Source organism: Rhinolophus ferrumequinum, chromosome 4, assembly GCF_004115265.2.
Source record: "Rhinolophus ferrumequinum isolate MPI-CBG mRhiFer1 chromosome 4, mRhiFer1_v1.p, whole genome shotgun sequence".
In the NCBI taxonomy this organism is placed as follows: domain Eukaryota; kingdom Metazoa; phylum Chordata; class Mammalia; order Chiroptera; family Rhinolophidae; genus Rhinolophus; species Rhinolophus ferrumequinum.
Window position 1 is genome coordinate 41,763,986 of NC_046287.1, and position 17,638 is coordinate 41,781,623.

Here is a 17,638-nt window from a genome sequence, read left to right on the forward strand (position 1 = left end):
TACTTTCATGACTGCGTAATCAAAAGCTATTAAACTCTGTTTTTGAGGGTAGGGCCCTGGAATTGCCTAATATCCTCCAGGCCCATGATGGGTGACAGCTCCACAAAGTTAATTAGATCCCCGCTACAGTTCTATAGAAAAGATTCAAAGAAATGAAAAACAAAATCCATACAAAATCAACCGCCACTCTCTGCAATCTGACAGCACAGATTTTTTTCTGCCAGTTCTTCCATGGCTAGCATACCACCTAGCATACCTATACAGGAAGCTCTCGGCAAGCTTTGATAGATTTGGCACTTCCCTCCTGTGGGTACCATTAGCTTTCTTTAAACTCCACTGGCTACCTTTTACCCTTACACCACCATGACCTACTAGAGTCAAGAGGCCAGAAAGACACGTATAGGGTTGACAAGTGAGTCTCTGTGCATGAGGCGGATAATGCAGACTCCCAGAACTCATTGGGTAGGTTGGAGGAGCTATTATACTTGCTCTGAGGTCAGACTCAGGACTCGAATTCCCCAGAAGGAGTTTCTCCACATTCCCTGACCTCATCATCTCTGAGAGTCATGAGTCCCTGAGGCCTGCCTCTCCAGTGCCCTGGGAAACCTAGGGCCCTGCAGCACCTGCAGGATGAAGCAGAGGGTGGCTGGGCCCTCATTCTGGTGACTGCTACACAAAGTGCCCAACAGTCTGCTGCTGCTCATGCTACATGTAAAACTCTACTCTCCACTGCGGAGGGACGGGGGCTGAAGTGCCCCCCAAAACCCAGGGAACATTTCAGAACATCTCATTGTTGAATTGAAATAGGTGCCTTGAGGAGTGAAGTGGGTAGTCAACATACATTGTTTCAGGAAAATGACTACAACTTAATTAATAAAGTCTACTACGGTAATGCCGATGCAAAGACTAAGGCCATTTGATGGTAAGTATGTTCAAAGGGAGATCACATCCCAGTTTATGCAAGGTCTCTCATACCCAGACCCTTCCATCACCAATTTCTTTGAAAGAGAAACTCTATTTGACCGGCTTACCAAACAGGAGAGAGGAACAGAGAAATGAGCAGCAAAGAAGAGCTGGCAAAGGTGAGCTGCTAAGGCAACTAGAAGAAGGAACACCAGCGGAAAAGCCCACGAGAGGGAGAGAAAGGCAAGAGAGAACACACACAGGTACAAATATATATTTTAGGATTAGGTAAGAGAAGATCATCTTAATGAGGAAATATGTGAAGTATGCATCCACCCCCCAAAAAACAAACTTCTATCAACATTTCAAAAAATATTCTTCTTTGTTTTCCCTCTTTGTCTCCAAAACTGTTTCTGATTAATTGCTAGATGGGCGGGGGGGGGGGAGGGATTGGAGGGCAGTCGGTGACCACAGGATGGCCACGGGGTTTGAAAATTAATCTGGAGAAGGTAATTTAGTGGTTACCAGAGGGTAAGGGGGTTGGGGGGTGGGAGATGAGGGTAAGGGGGATCAAATATATGGTTTTGGAAGGAGAACTGACTCTGGGTGGTGAACACACAATGGGATTTATAGATGATGTGATACAGAATTGCACACCTGAAATCTATGTAATTTTACTAACAATTGTCACCCCAATAAATTTAAAAAATAAAAAAAATAAAAAAAATATTCTTATCATGTATTTGTTTCTAGAATAAAAAATAAAAAACAAAAAATGTGTTTATAATCTATCATCTCAAAAATGCCATGCTAAGTCATAAAAATTTATACATGAGGCCATATTCTAAGTCTTTTATAGCCACTATGCTTAGAACTATTTTGTCTATAAAGAAGTTTCTAATTATTTTGTTTATGATGTGCCTTCCTTCAGACCAAGAGTAAAAAGGAAAGCAATATGGCCTCTACAAACACACCCATTATAATTTTACTGAGAATTATCCAAAATGAGAGTATTTTACAAATGGGATTTTCCTGTTTCCTAATGTTTTATATTTATCAAAGTACTGAACTTGAAGAGGTTGGGTATGCAACAAACCTAAAGTAATTGCACACTTTTGTAAAATCGCAAACTGAGTTGCATTACCATTGCCTTTTAAATACCATCTTTGAAGCTTTCAGAAAATGAAGAAATCTGTGCAACAGAAAAAAAAATGACAAAAGGAGATGCTGTCTAAATGATTTATTCATAACATGCAGCTTTATCAAAAGCAGCAATGCCTTATTTTCTATCACCAGTATGTATAAGGGAATGAAGAGAAAAGTACACAGGGCACTGAGGAAAACTACCTCCCACAAAGCAACCTGGCACACTCTTTCCCAAATCCCATCTTTCTAAATCCCACATTCCCCTTCTCAGTGGAGCGGAGCATACCAAAAAGCAGCTGGGTCCCAACAGCTGTTAGGACACAGATACCAAACAAGGAAATGTCAGCTAACGAGCCCCAGAGGGAAGAGAAAGGAGAATGAGGACTTGAAAACATAACCAAGACAGAGCTGCTTGCGCAAAACAGGGAGCCAGACAGGGTAGCGTCCTCTTTGAAATACCTGCCTTTTCCTCCATACTGAAGTGAAAGTTCATCACCACAGTTGAGGGTCAAGGGGAATGGTGACTTTTTCAATGAATACTGATGAAACGTATGGCCTATGCCTATTCAAAAAATCACATTAACCTTGACACTGTGCTAAGTGAAATAAGGCAGTCACCCATGGACAAACCCTGTATGATTCCACTTATATGAGGCACCTAGAATAGGCAGATTCAGAGACAGAAGTAGAATGGGGACTGGTAGGGGGGGTGGGGCATGGTTGTTTAATGGGCACAGTTTCGGTTTTACAAGATAAAAGAGTTCTGGAGATGGATGGTGGCGATGGCTGCACAATGATGTGAAGGTACTTTATGCCCCTGAACTGTATGCTCAAAAGTGGTAAATGGGGTCAATTGCACATTACGTGCATTTCACAATTGAAAATAAAAGAATTGTATAAATTTCAAATACAAAATGATTATCTTTCTAAACCTGAAAGAAAATAGCCACCAACCCAAAATTCTAAACCTAGAGAAATCTCTTAAAAGAATGAAGGAGAAATAAAAACATTTTCAGACACACAAAAAACTTTAGTTAATTAAAATTTTTTAAAAATAAATATGTTACAATTTCAGCGTAAATCCCAGGGAAAAGAATGCACATGTTCAAACTGTCCTTTCACTTTCCAAGGAGGCCACAATCTACTTCTGCCCCCGGCACAGTCTGTTGTTTCTTCACCATTCTCTATCTGGTACAGAGTTTCCTCAACTTTCCTGATAAGAATCCTTGGGTCACAGATTAAATAGACATATTTCTAGGCCTCTTCCTTAGAATTCTGAGGGAGTAGGTCTGGGATTAGACCCAGGTTTTAAGTTTTAAATAAGCACAAAGATGACTCTTGACAAAACCTGGTGAACCTCAGCCTGACATGTGCCCTCATCTGTGATCTGTTCATCAAGGAAGTTGAATGGCTATGCCTTACAGCTCATACCACCACGCCCTGTACTGTACACACAGAGCTCCCCACTGCAACCCTCATAAACACCCAGCTATGAAAAGCAGTGGAGACTGCTGTTCTGACAAATGGCTGAGTAACTGATAGTGAACTAGCCGCCGCCTCCACCTCTGCCATAAGCAACCGTGTAATGGGACAAAATTATGTTTTCAGGTATCAAGTAACAGGAAAGGCAAGGACGATCTCAAGGTGACTGCCACTATTGCCCTTGCTCTCTGCCAGTGGACCCTTTTCCAATTGTGGCAGTGAGCTGGAATCCAAACAGCATAGCAGCCCTACTGAGAGGACGAGGCAGAGGTCGGAAGTTTGAGTCAGGCGAAGCAGCTGGCATCTTCAAGGCAAAGCACAGGGCAAAGAGGTGTATAGAAAGGAAGGGTCTTCAAAGTCTTGGGAAGGGGCAGGGGAAGGTGTTGCAAGGCCCCAGCTGAGGAGCGGGCTGCAAAGGTCCAGATCAAGACTGCCCAGGGCTCACCAGAGAGCTGGTGCTACAGAGTAGCAAGCAGAATACAGATACTGAAGGTCAAGCAGCGTTGGGACACTGGAGTTCTTCCACAACCAAAGTGGAGAAACCTTGATAATACATCATTAACAAGCCTGGCATAACGTTGAATCACCCCCAGAAAGACCATCCCTTAGAATTAAAGACTTTTCTCTAGGCAGCTATTCTCAACTGGGGTGATTGTGCCCCAACCTCAACATTAGTCACCAATGGAGTAAAACTCAAAACCATAAAGAGATACTACTTTATACCCTAATAAATAACTAAAACTAAAAACACTGCCACTAAGGGTTTATCTACAAGAAAGACATACATCCACAGAAAGACATGTATATGAATGTATGTTCATAGCAGCTGTATGTGAAACAGCCAAAACCTGGAAACATAAGTCTATCAACAGGTGAACAGATAAACAAATTGTAATGTTTTCATATAACAGAATCCTACATTTGGCAACAGGAAAAAGAAAAAAAGGAAACTACTGAAAAATGCAATAGCATGGAATAATCTCAAAAGCATTACGTTGAGGGAAGAAGCTCATCACAAAAGTAGACACTGTATGATTCCATTTATGTGAGGTTTCAAAGGAACATTCTGAGTGATAAAATTGATCTGCTATTACTTACCCAGGTACATAAACTTGTGAAACTCAAACACTTAAGATGTGTGCATCTTATTTATGTAAATTACACTGGCTGAGCTGATGAAAGAGAAGTAGTGAAGAGAAACAGAATTTTAGTTATATGAAAACAGAAGGCACTCAGTATTAAATGGTATATCATACATCCCACATTTAGGAATGTTTTAGGTATACTAACATTTGATGGACGTGTGCAAAAATGTTTTCCTATTGTTGGGGCATTTTTAAAAGAAAGCCAATTATTACCAATTTGCTTTGAGACTGGCTAATGTAAACACTTATTACAGTAATCACACACAGCCCACCTCCAAGGGCACCACTCACATCGTCGCATGAAACCTACACAGCTGGAGTGACACAGTGCCCTGCCTTACTCAGCCACCATTAACAATAACGACGAAAAAATCCATCTGAAGAGAATTTTTGACATATGCAGCCCAACACATGGCCCAAAGAGGCAAAACAAACCATGTAAGTAAAAGTAAAGTGATGAAAATAGACACCTTTCACCCGAGAGAGTGAATACAGGCAATCCATTAAACAGACTATCAATGCAGCCAGTGAAAGGGTAAGACAGAAGTCAATTCAGTGACAAAACTATATGCAAACTGTATATATAATAAAATTTTTTAACTGTACAAATATGTGTCGCTAGACAAAGAATGGAAGAGAATCTGCAAAAATGATATTTGCCATTTTGTAATGCTGACGTTAGGGATACTTCCTCCCAAATTTTTGACAATCGTAAGCAAAACCAGCAATGCTTAAGAAACTGCTCAAGTTTCAAGACTGACTGGCTTTGCAGATCACTATCAGAACTATGATTTCCTAACCATGACTTTCCCCACTCTAGTAGAATAGAAAGGGCGGGTTCCTTTCTACTCTTTCTTTCTCTGTCTCTCGTGAGTATTACAATACATTAAAAGATCTACATAATAATTCATTTTGCTAATTTATTTCTGCACATTATTTTATGAGATCAGTTCACCTGTCTTAGATGAAATAAGACAGTTATTATTTTCTTACAATGACCCACAACTCTCATTGGCTGGACATCAGGAGTTCATGAAAACTAAATGCTTTACCAAATGGGCAAAGCAGTAAAAGTGAATGAATGAATGACCAGTGAGACACTCAGACTATACCTCCCAGATCTGACTTCTTTCCAATTCTATGGTTATTATCTCCACGTGGGACCCTTATTATTTCATGAGTAGCCACATGCCGCAGGCCATCAGTAGACGCGTTTCTCTAAATCGCTGCTCTGATCATTTAGTTCCTTACTCAAAAAGGTCCAGTGGCTCACCTCTGCCGATTAAATAAACCCAAGTGGCTGAATCTCGTGATCAAAAAGTCCTCTATCACCTGGTCCCGATGCGCCTTCTTAGTTTACCTCCCAGTTCTCTCCTACATTCTTCCGCCAACTGTGCTACCATTCTCTGAATAAACCCTTTTTGCTTTTCCATCTTTACATTGTTCAAGGCATGGCATGTCCTCCCTACCACATACACCTCCACCAATCAGTGGGATCCTTTCCTAAACCATTCACTCCATACACTCGTGCACTTCTTGGCATCCATGCTGCCATTTCATCTAATTACATGTATTTGAGTCTTCTGTGACTAAGCACCAATAATCAAGATAGTAAGACCGTTTCAACAGTAACTAAATGCCAGGCACTATGTTACATGCTTCACAGAGACTGAATCATTTCATCCTCACCACAAACACGAGAGTTGTCGTTTTACAAATGAGGGAATTTAAACTTAGAGCTGTTTGCCTAAGGCAAATAGGTAGAAAGAAGAGAACTAAGATCCACACAAAAGCAGTCCAAACACAGGACCTTATGTTCATGACCCCTCCATCTTTCTAAATTTAATAAATGTCTTCTGTACCAAGTTCTTTGTAAGAATTATTTTATCCAGTACTAACAACAATGCCATGAAGCAGATATTCTTTATCCCGAGTTTAAAGATCAGGAAACTGAGGCACTGAGAAGTGAATTCACTTCTCTAAGATTTTACAGTTTAGCAAATGGGGCAAAATCCAATTGGCACTCAGGTCCAAATGCCCTCCGAGTCCATGGAAATATCCCAACCTCAGCATTACAAAATGGCAAATATCATTTTTGAAGATTCTCTTACAGTCTTTGTCTAGCTACACATATTTGTACAGTTAAAATCTTATGTCCAGTTTGTATACAGTTTGTATACAGTTTTGTCACTGCACTGACTTCTGTCTTACCTTTCACAGGCTACATGGTTTGACTCTTCCCTATGCGACCGGCCACAGTGTCTTCTATGAAGTCTCCATGCACCTGACTGACACCTGAGCACGCGGTGCATGTGAGATTCCCAGCAAACTAAAACATTGACAAATTGCCCCGGGATGAAATCAACTTTTCACTAACTGCACAAATCAGATTCAAGTTTATGTCAGAAATAAAACAGAAATAGGGAGGAAAAAATATGTATTTAAAAGAAAGATTTTAAAGTGTTAAACAGTGTAAGATGTATTGATACTTCATTCTAATTTTGTCAGAAGGTCAGAAAATACCATTGGAAGAGGAAGTTCAACCAAAGTATCACATGCTTCCTGGGAGACACTGTATTTCCATAAATACCACACAGTTTCACTGTGACAATACTCTCAAGATGCTAGTTCCTCGACATTTTCAAAAAGGAAACATAACCACAGACTAATAGGCAAAATATTGGATTGGTCTCGTAAGCCCAAATCCATTGAATATCTGCAATTTCATATTGTCCAACCTAAATATAAAGCAATAGAGTCTACACTGCAATAAAATAAGCTTTAAATAAAAATAAAGTTCTGTTTGAGAACTATCAACATAACATCATATGGCTGAGAAGCAAACAAAACTTTCAATCAATTGCCTTTCTACAATCCACAAAGATAATTCCAAGGGAGGTGAAGGGGGAGGGGTGGGGTGGAGATGAAGGGACGGAAGGAAGGTAAAATAAACCCTTCCCTTCTCACAATGTGCACACTCCATGCAGAGAATGTTTACACTTAGGCTCCATTTACTGCAGAGGGCTGCAGACATCGCTCAGGAGAAGTCAGCAAGCTTAGCCTCTCTCTACATCCTGGAAAGGCTCCTTCTACTTCCTTCTCAGTCTGTGATAAAGGATGCCTGCTGTCTTGAGAATGATCTTAAAATGTAACTGAGCTGGAGAACTGTCTGGAAAGGCGAAGTAAAATGGTCAAGAGAAGACGGGTATTAAGAGAAAGAATTAAAGGAGAGGGGAAGAGTCCTTCACTCAGAAAGACAAAGAATCCTAAAAATATGAAATCTAAATGGTGTAGACACAAGGAGAATACATTTTCCTCCAAATTAGAATTCTAAAATTAGAACCACAGATGCTCCTTACGATGGTGTTGCATCCCAATAAACCTACGGGTAAGTTGAAAAACATCATTAGTCACAAATGCATTTACTATGCCTACCTTACCAAACATCATAGCTTAGATGTTCTTGGAACATTTACACTAGCCTACAGTTGGGCAATTATCTTGTTTCCTTTCAAGAGTAATTGCCTTCCTCTTCTACTCACCAGAATCAGAAGACACGGATGGACATTCCGTAGACATGACAGAATAAGAAAAACACAAAACACAATACCCCCAAACCACGGGCGACACAGCACACTATAGAGGATTGGTTGTTTAGCCTCGTGATCGTCTGGCTGACTGGAAGCTGCTTGCTGTCACTGCACAGCATCATAAAGAGTATATAGCACGGCATTTCGCTAGCCCAGGGAAAGGTCAAAATTCAAACTTCAAAGTACATCTTCTACTGAATTCGTATCGCTTTCACACCATCGTAAAGTCAAAAAATTGTTAAGTCGAAACGTCATAAGTGGGGGCCGTCTGTACATAACTTAAATGATTAAAAATACACTTACGGTAAGTAAAAATATTTCTCTAAACAGGATATTGATCTATAGAAGTCATCGCCTTGAGATGTACTGCATAAATATCAGTAGTCTGTTCTCATATTCGCGGTAGTTAGGTTCTATGAAGTTACAGTGAACATAAATGAGTGACTACTAATTGCTCTGAGGGGAAACACAGGGCTAGGTTGCTGCCAGACATTTGGTAACAATGTTTTCACCAGCTGATCAATACACACATAATAACCTTGTTTCCGTTTAAGGACAACTTATTTAATATCGATTGTTGATTAACGCTGGACTCACAGAAATTCATACCGGAACCAAGCTTATCTAACGCATGTATTTTCTCCATAAGGTACATCACAGCCTTCGAGGAACACTAGACAGCACTTCAGCACTCCGTGTGAGGCCGTTTTCAACAGCAAAATCACCAGCAAAAAGCACAAAAATGCAGAAAACAGGCACTAAGTAGACCATGAAAAAGACACCCACTCACACAATGAGAGCTGGAACAAGGCAGGGTGTCATCTCGTTCAATCCCAGCTGGGAACATGCATGTCAGGTGACTCAAAATGGCAGACTCTGTGTGCACACCCACAGACGACCACGAAAGAGCCTCAAGTATTGATTCTTGGGGTTACAAATACATGAGGATTGACTCTACATAACTGTTTGTAAGGCAGATCCCCAATAAAGGATAAAAGGAACCTAAAATGTTCGCAGGGAATCCATTCACCTTAGAACCTGAATTAGTAAAGAAACACAAATACTCTCCCACACACTATCCTTTAGATAACTCGAAACGGAATGAAGACCTTTTAGCCAGAATAAGAAGTCTGGCCAAACTGATCCGATTGTGCAAGGAAACCAGTAGCAGAGAACAGCATCCATGAGCTCAGGCACTGACTGCTCTGGCTTTACCTGGCATTCAGAGCAAGCCAACCTACTGTCAGGATCCACTATGGGAACCACCACAGTTCTTCAAATTGGACACAAAGTCAGGAAACTAAGAGCCTAACTAAGATTAGGCTAAAGGTCTTAAGGAAAAATCTGTGTTGTATGCATTTTGTATGCAAAAAAATCTCTGGGACATTTGACAAGACCATCCTGATTATTGAGATCATCATCCAGCTCTAGAGACCTGTAACATTCAAGTTCACTTCCACCCAAGGCCCAAAGCCAAGGTCAGGGCTACCAGATGGGCGATCTACTCCCACCAGTGACGAGGCTGGAGACAGTCAGCTAACTTCAGTCCAGGCTCACCTTACCTGAAGCTACTATCTTCCATCAGCCTGGCCCCACCTCCTGTGCTCTAAACTAGTGAAGTAGCCCCCTTGAGATTTGAAGCTGGACATGTCCTCCTTTTTCTGTGTCCCAGACCAGAATACGGACAAGTAAGCCACTGGTCCCACTAAAGCAACCCATGCTAGGAATATGACATTTTTAAATGAGCAAGTATAATGTTCAAAACACTATTACGTGAGGACCTTGTGTTCTTAATGCAAATCTGTTGACTTTTACAAAAAACACAGCCTATGTTGCACAATACCTTTATTTGGTAAAATGTTCTGAAAAATGCCCTAAATATTTGAGGAACATGAAGAGAACGTCAACTGTTTGAACAGACTGCCAACTGGAATCACTGATTCAAACACAATGTCATACTTCATAAAAACTCTTCCTTTAGTCCTCAAGTTAAACAGAAAAATCAGTGATCTAGTGGGAATGTAAAATGATATAGCCACTGTGGAAGACAATATGGCAATTTCTCAAAAAATTACCGTGTATTCCAGCAAATCCACTTTTGGAGGTTTACCCAAAAGAACTGAAAGCACAAACTTCAAGAGAGATTTGTTCATAGCAGCATGATTCACAATAGCCGAAAGGCAGAATGGATAAACAATATATGGTATCTACCTACAGTGGACTACTATTCAAGCCTTAAAAAGGAGATAAATTCTAACACATGCTACAATACGGATGAACCTTGAAGACCTTATGCGACATGACATACGAGGTCTGACAATTAAGTTCGCGAACGTGCCACCATGCGTTTACATTGGCAGCACTGTACAAACAGCTCAGTAAGGTTTCATAACCTTAATATATCAGTGTCTCACTGATGTGTTCGTGGCAAAGTGTGGTGGTGTCTTGCTAAGAGGCATTCATTATTATTGTGTGTTTCTGTGTACCATCAAAAGAATGTCTGAGCTTGAGAATTAGAGCAACAAACTAAAAGTAATTTCTCGTTAAACTTGGCAACAGTGGAAGTGAAATCAGGGACAAGTTAGTCCAAGTTTATGGTGCCAATGCCGTGAAGAAAAAGGCAGTGTACAAATGGATTAAACATTTTTCTGAGGAGAGAGAATGTGTCACTGATGAAGAGAGGTCAGGGCAGCCAGTAACAAGCAGAAGTGAAGAAAACACTGCAAAACTTCATCGCATTGTGCACCAAATTGTCAGCTAACTGTTAGAAGCATAGCAAGCCAAGTAAACATTGATAGCGAAACAGTTAGGAAAATTTTGGCATGAGAAAGGTGTGTACAAAAATGGTTCCAAAGGAACTCACTGATGAAAAAAAGCAAAGGAGAGTCAAAGTTTGCCAAGACCTTTTGAAGAGGTAAGATGATGTTTTGGCCTGTGTTATCACTGGTGATGAAACATGGTGTACCAATATGATCCTAAAACAAAGCGTAAAGTGCACAATGGAAGTCAGCCAATTCTCCACGACCAAAAAAGTTTCGTCAGTCCAAATGAAGACTCAAAACGATGTTGCTAACCTTTTTTGGCATCAGATGGATTATTTATTATGAACTTGTACCAACTGGACAAACAGTTAACCAAGTTTACTATTTAGATGTGCTGAAAAGGCTGTGTGAAAAAGTTAGACACAAACAACTTAAACTTTTTGCCAACAATTCACGGCTCTTGCATCACAACAATACATCAGCTCACACGGCACTGTCGGAGAGCGAGTTTTTAGCAGTAAACAAATAACTGTATTGTAACGCCCTCCCTACTCACCTGATCTGGCCCCCAAAGATTAAGGAAATATTGAAAGTAAGACATTTTGATGACATTCAGGACATCAAGGGTAACACAACAGCTCTGATGGCCATTCCAGTAAAAGAGTTCCAAAATTGCTTTGAAGGGTGGACTAGGCACTGGTATCGGTGCATAGCTTCCCAAGGGGAGTACTTGGAAGGTGACCGTAGTGATATTCAGCAATGAGGTATATAGCACTTTCTCTAGGATGAGTTCACAAACTTAATTGTCACACTTCATAAGCCACATACAAAATGACAAATATTGTGTGATTCCACTTATAGAAGGTACCCAGGGTAAGTAAATTCATACAGGAAGTGGAAAGGTGATGCTTGTGAGGAGCCAGGGACCAGGGAGCTGTTGTTTAATGGGTACAGTTTCCTTTTGGGAAGATGACAAAGTTCTGAAGATGCATTCACAACAACATGAATGTCCTCAATGCCACTGAATGGCACACTTAAAAAGAGTTAAAATGGTAAAATTTTATGTTATGCATATTTTACAATTTAAAAAAATGATCAAAAGCCAAAAGTAATTTTATCAAAGCTGTGCAAAGGTAAACAAATGACAAGTCATTTTTATTTAGGATACATCCCACAAGGTCATTCAATATTACAAACTACGACCATGAGCTTAGCCATCATTCCATTTATAACACCCAACCTGATTTTCTCCCAGGACAGGAAATTGGAGGTGGGGCCTGAGCATAAACTGCATATGTTCACAGAGGGGACATTCAGAGCTGCACTGCGGCGCCAGCTTTTGCCCTAAGGAATCAGCCTACCTGTGATAAAGAAGTATCTTATTTCTTCACCTCAGCAGGATTCTAGATACAAAGCAATGCATGAGGAAATCTGTCTTTCCCACGTTTCTGGAATTTCACGTTACACCTATGGTTTAACCCAAACAATTCTTGACTTCATAAAGGGTCAATTATTTAAAGGTAATCAAGTGGCAAATTAATACCTTTGGGAGATGTTTACATGTGCCAAGTCAGATCAGATTTCCCAAAGGCAACGTTCCAAAGCGTTGGTGAGAAGAGGAAGAAAAACAGGTGGACAGTAACTCACCTGAGCTGCAAAGAGCTTTGTCTGAACTGTCACCTCAAATCTGACCACCATGTTTAAGGATTTCAGAGTGGAGTGCTAGCAAAATTTCCTATTTATTTATGGGAGATAAACATGATCTGGAGATATAAAAATCTAGCTAATATATAGAGAAATCTGAGTATTCTTCTCCTACATGGCAGAAGGGAGTACAACAGAATAACAAAAATATTGATGGTGATGACAATAACAAAAACAACAAAGGTCCACTGACTGAGAGTACAGGCAGTGCTACCATGTCACAGAAGAGGAAATCGGGCTTACAAATTGTAGCCTACCAGACGGTGAGATGCCAGACCTCCAGAATTCACACAATTCCAAGATTAATAAGACTCTGCTCAAAGGAAGATGTGGAGAAGGCCACCTTGCATTGTACAAAAAAAAGTATTCACAAGAAATAGACACTCTACCTAAGTAGCAATAGTTAAAAGAAACAATACTTAAAGTGTTGGGTTTTACCTTTCAATGAGGATTTTTATTGTTTTAATAAAAATTGTAAATATTTAAGGTATACAACATGGTATTTTGATATACATATACATTGGGAAATGATTACTATAGTCAAGCTAATTATCATATGCATCTCTTCATTGTGTGTGTGTGTGTGTGTGTGTGTGTGTGTGTGTTGGGAACAGTTAAGATCTGCTCTCTTCGCAAATTTCAAGTATACAATACAATTAAATGAGGGGTTTTTGTTAATTGTTTTTTTTTTTTTAAGCAAACAGCCCAAGGCAAAGAGATATCCAGGATCAAGTTTATAAAGAGCTCTTCAGCTCCTGACACTGCTACCGTGTTTGCCCGAAAATAAGACCTAGCCGGACAATCACCTCTAATGTGTCTTTTGGAGCAAAAATTAATATAAGATCTGGTCTTATTTTACTTTAATATAAGACCAGTATATGATATGATATGATATGATATGATATGATATGATATGATATGAAATATAATGTAAAATATAATATAATGTAACAGCAGGGTCTTGTATTAATTTTTGCTCCAAAAGACGCATTAGAGCTGACTGTCCAGTTAGGTCTTATTTTCGGGGAAACAGGGTATACATGTGGCAACTCCTTTGTAAAAACACTTGAAATCCTTACTCATTTTATTAGTAGTTAAGAACATGGTAAAATAGGGGATAATTGTATGGCATTTCTCAATACGAAAACAATGAACCCATCAAATCAGTCTTACCACTACAATTGCTATCTTGCACACTAAAGGAAAAGGAAGTACCGTGTTTCCCCGAAAATAAGACCTAGCCGGACCATCAGCTCTAATGCATCTTTTGGAGCAAAAATTAATATACGACCCAGTCTTATTTTACTATAATATAAGAGTGGGTCTTACCTAACATAATATAATATAAGACCGGATCTTATATTAATTTTTGCTCCAAAAGATGCATTAGAGCTGATGGTCCGGCTAGGTCTTATTTTTGGGGAAACACAGTATTGTATAATAACTTGAATAAAAAGCAACATACAACAGATGAAGCCATAAGTCCTCTCTAAAATTACTAAAAACAATGTAAAACTTAAAGCTTTATCCCAACTATCCAATTTTTTAATATTATTAAAAATAACCGTAACTATAGAATATAGTGAGTGAATGTATTTGGCTTCCATTTCCTTTAGTTAACAAAATTATATGTAACGTAATTAAATGGTTCATTTAAAACTTATCATCATTCCCTTTCTCAAAGACAATCCTTTCTCCTAGATTTAGTTTTATAGATCCAACCTCTGAAGGTCACTTTTAAATACAACTTTGATGTAAATTAAAGTGAACAACCAACAAAACTTCTATAAATATCCCTATCAGATTTAGGCATGATAACACTGAAAATTTTTCATGCCTAAATCAATTTGATAGTTATTTTTTGATACTTATGTGTTAATTCGATTCCAATATAAATTTAGTATTTTGCAACGGCCTGCGGCCAAATGTTATCAAAGGCCGCCTTGACATGATCTCAATAGAAAACTTATTATATATTGGTAAAGTTTGCTTAAAGAGAAAAAAAAAATTAGCCTGATGCAAATAGCAAGCTTCTCTAGTAAAGTTTAAATGGTTCTATTTATAAAACTATTAGGTAATGTAGAATTTTCTGGAAAGGTTTCTGATGCTTCAGGTGAGGTGCCCATTTTGATACCAAATGACACTTACCTTCCGGTAAATCATATGGCACATGGCTACTCTTAACTTCATCCCAGCACACTGGACGTGATAGAAGTACAGATGGTGCAGTAAGGCGAAAAGAAGCGTGCAAACAGTCAGCATCGTGGCATAGACGTAGGCTTCGTGCAGAGCCACAGAATCAGTGGGATCATAGTTTTCAAAATAAGTAATAATCTTTCCCAAAAATATGGGCTGGATTACTTTGAGGCCTTCCTAAAAAAAAAAGAAAAAAGAAAAAAAAAAAAGCAAGCCTAAATTAGAAATAAAAGCCAGACCAGTTTACCAGTTTTCCTCAACATAATATCACTTTCATTATTAGCATATAAAAAAAGGCATTATGATCAAGCTACATTCATCACTGATCTAAAAGAAAAAATTAGAACTACTTCTTCTTTATGACAAGTACATAGTCGTTTTAACTTGAAGCCAAAATTGTAAGTTAGTTCAAAGACAATAAAGCTTTAGTACATGGTGCTTAGTGCACTGTGGATACTAATAAATATTACAACCAGTGCTGTAGAATGCATTTTGCAAAATATCCAGTAAATTTTGGCCTAAGAGAAAAAGGAAAAAAGTGGCAAAAGAAGGGTAAGGAATTTGCTTACATATGACTAGCCCGTTTCCTCTGTCCTCTCAATGTCCCAGCCCAAAAGAAAGTCAAGAATTTACGGGAGGCACACTCTTGCCACCTCTTCTGCTTTAAGAGTCTTTATGAGATATTGGCACAAACACAGATCGAAAGGGAAGACCTTCCAACCTTTCCCAACCCAAATTCAGCATGTCAGTAGATCAAGAAAACAGAGTCCAGTTTCTTTTGGAATATTAAAACGGAAGTATTATTAAAGTATTAAAGGAACCAGGCTTGGGAAGTTCTCAGGCCCAGGGGGGTCTTCCTTTAATATGTCTCCACCCCCTCAAAGCTTGGATGTTCCCAGCAGTACTGCCTCCTTGAAGTCAAAAATTAAACACGACAGAAGGCAAGCTAAAAAATAATGTCATCAGTGGCCCTTGATCGGCCATACATTGCAAGTGCTTGCTACAACCCAAGGCAAAAATTAAAAATCCTACATCAAGGAGTTGGGAGTCATTGGGCTTACCTCCTGAATAAGACTAAGGGAAAGTATTTTTCTTCCCAGCAAAGAGACACAAAAACTTGCCCCTCCCTGACAAATGGCCACTCCACCCTACAAACTACTGGTTTAGTAGGAAAAGCAGGGTAAAGAAGGGTACGGTTTGTTGTGCAGATTTAAGTCTTCTGAAAGACTTCTCCATTGATAAGATTCGCTAGTGATTTAAAAACATCCTTCTCTTGGTACAGAGACGGGGACACTTACAAATGGAGATTTCCTTTATAAACGCAAATGTCCCTTACAGAAGAGTTAACTTCTACTTTGTTTTCAGAGCTTCTCCAGTGTCTACCGATTTCTCAAAAACAATCAGCTCAAAATAATCTTTATACCAAAGATGCATGTTCTGGGGTGGCATACTCTGCTACCCTTCAATCCTACTCTATTTTTGTATTTTTGAAATGTTCTTAAAAACATATAGGAAAACAAAAAACACTGCATGAAGCAGTTGACAGAGGAGCACAGAGCTGTTGATAGAAAAAAACACCTACGCTTGGCTCTCTGACCAGTCAGTGGGGGCTGTGGCAGGAGACAAAGCATCAGGACAGAATGCCAAGTAGGAATCAAAATGTTTTGCTTCAGAAAACAGGTGTGCCACTTGCAAGCCACATGACCCTAAGCCTGTCACATCCTTATCCTTGGAAATACCTGCCTTGTCTCAAGTCCTGGGTAGCTAAACTACCGTGTTTCCCCGAAAATAGGACCTAGCCAGACAGTCAGCTCTAATACGTCTCTTGGAGCAAAAATTAATATAAGACCCGGTCTTATTTTACCCGGTCTTATTTTACTCTTATATAATATACTATAATATACAATAAGACCTGGTCTTATATAATATAATGTAAGACTGGGTATAATATAATATAATACCGGATATGACATAATATAAGACAAGACCGGGTCTTGTATTAACTTTTGCTCCAAAAGACACATTAGAGCTGATTGTCTGGCTAGGTCTTATTTTCAGGGAAACACGGCAGCTATCACAGCAAAAAGTGCTCAGAAGACACCGGCATGAAAATAAGCTTAAGCTATGATCACTTTTATTATACAGAAGTTCTGGGAAGGAAACTATTCCATTCTTAATGGCAGAGGCTGGTTTCACAAAGGGTTTGGAAGCTCATTGCTATTTACAGGAGATCATGGCAGAACAAAAAATCTTGACAGACGTCATTCCTAAAAGCCAACTTTTCTAGACAGTAATTAGAAGTTTCACTTCTAAGCAGATTTTTTTTCCTTAACCATTATGGATACAATCCTTTTAAAATGAGCCACCTAATTCCTGAACTTCTTAAAGCAAATGGACTGAGAAGCATTACCCTTGTTGATGGCTCAGACATCACTGTCGCTATTACTACGCTCATTTACATGCTGAGAACCAGCAGGTCAGTTCTGCAGGTCTCCTGTACACTTTCCTAGATGCTTCCTCCAGCTCTCCTTTGCTGTGTAGTCCTCAGTGGTTGCTCCTAGCCCAGCTTCTTCAGCAGCCACTCCTCAGCCTCCTGGGTTGAGAGGAAGTGAGGGACACTTGGAAGAAAGAGCTGGGAAATAAATGCAAAGGCCCAGTACAGCTCTCCAGGAATCAGCCCTAAAGCGAGTTTTGCCTGTTTATTTCTTGC

At 39.5% G+C, this 17,638-nt stretch overlaps 1 protein-coding gene across 1 annotated transcript in view; it reads right to left on the reverse strand.

Moving 5' to 3' along the window:
* The window catches only part of ABCC4 (ATP binding cassette subfamily C member 4), a 237,160-nt gene that overhangs the window by 171,782 nt on the left and 47,740 nt on the right, over positions 1-17,638 (reverse strand). Inside the window, exon 4 of the mRNA XM_033104819.1 lies at positions 14,881-15,105. Coding sequence (XP_032960710.1) covers positions 14,881-15,105 — 225 coding nt within the window. The remainder of the gene's footprint in view (positions 1-14,880; positions 15,106-17,638) is intronic.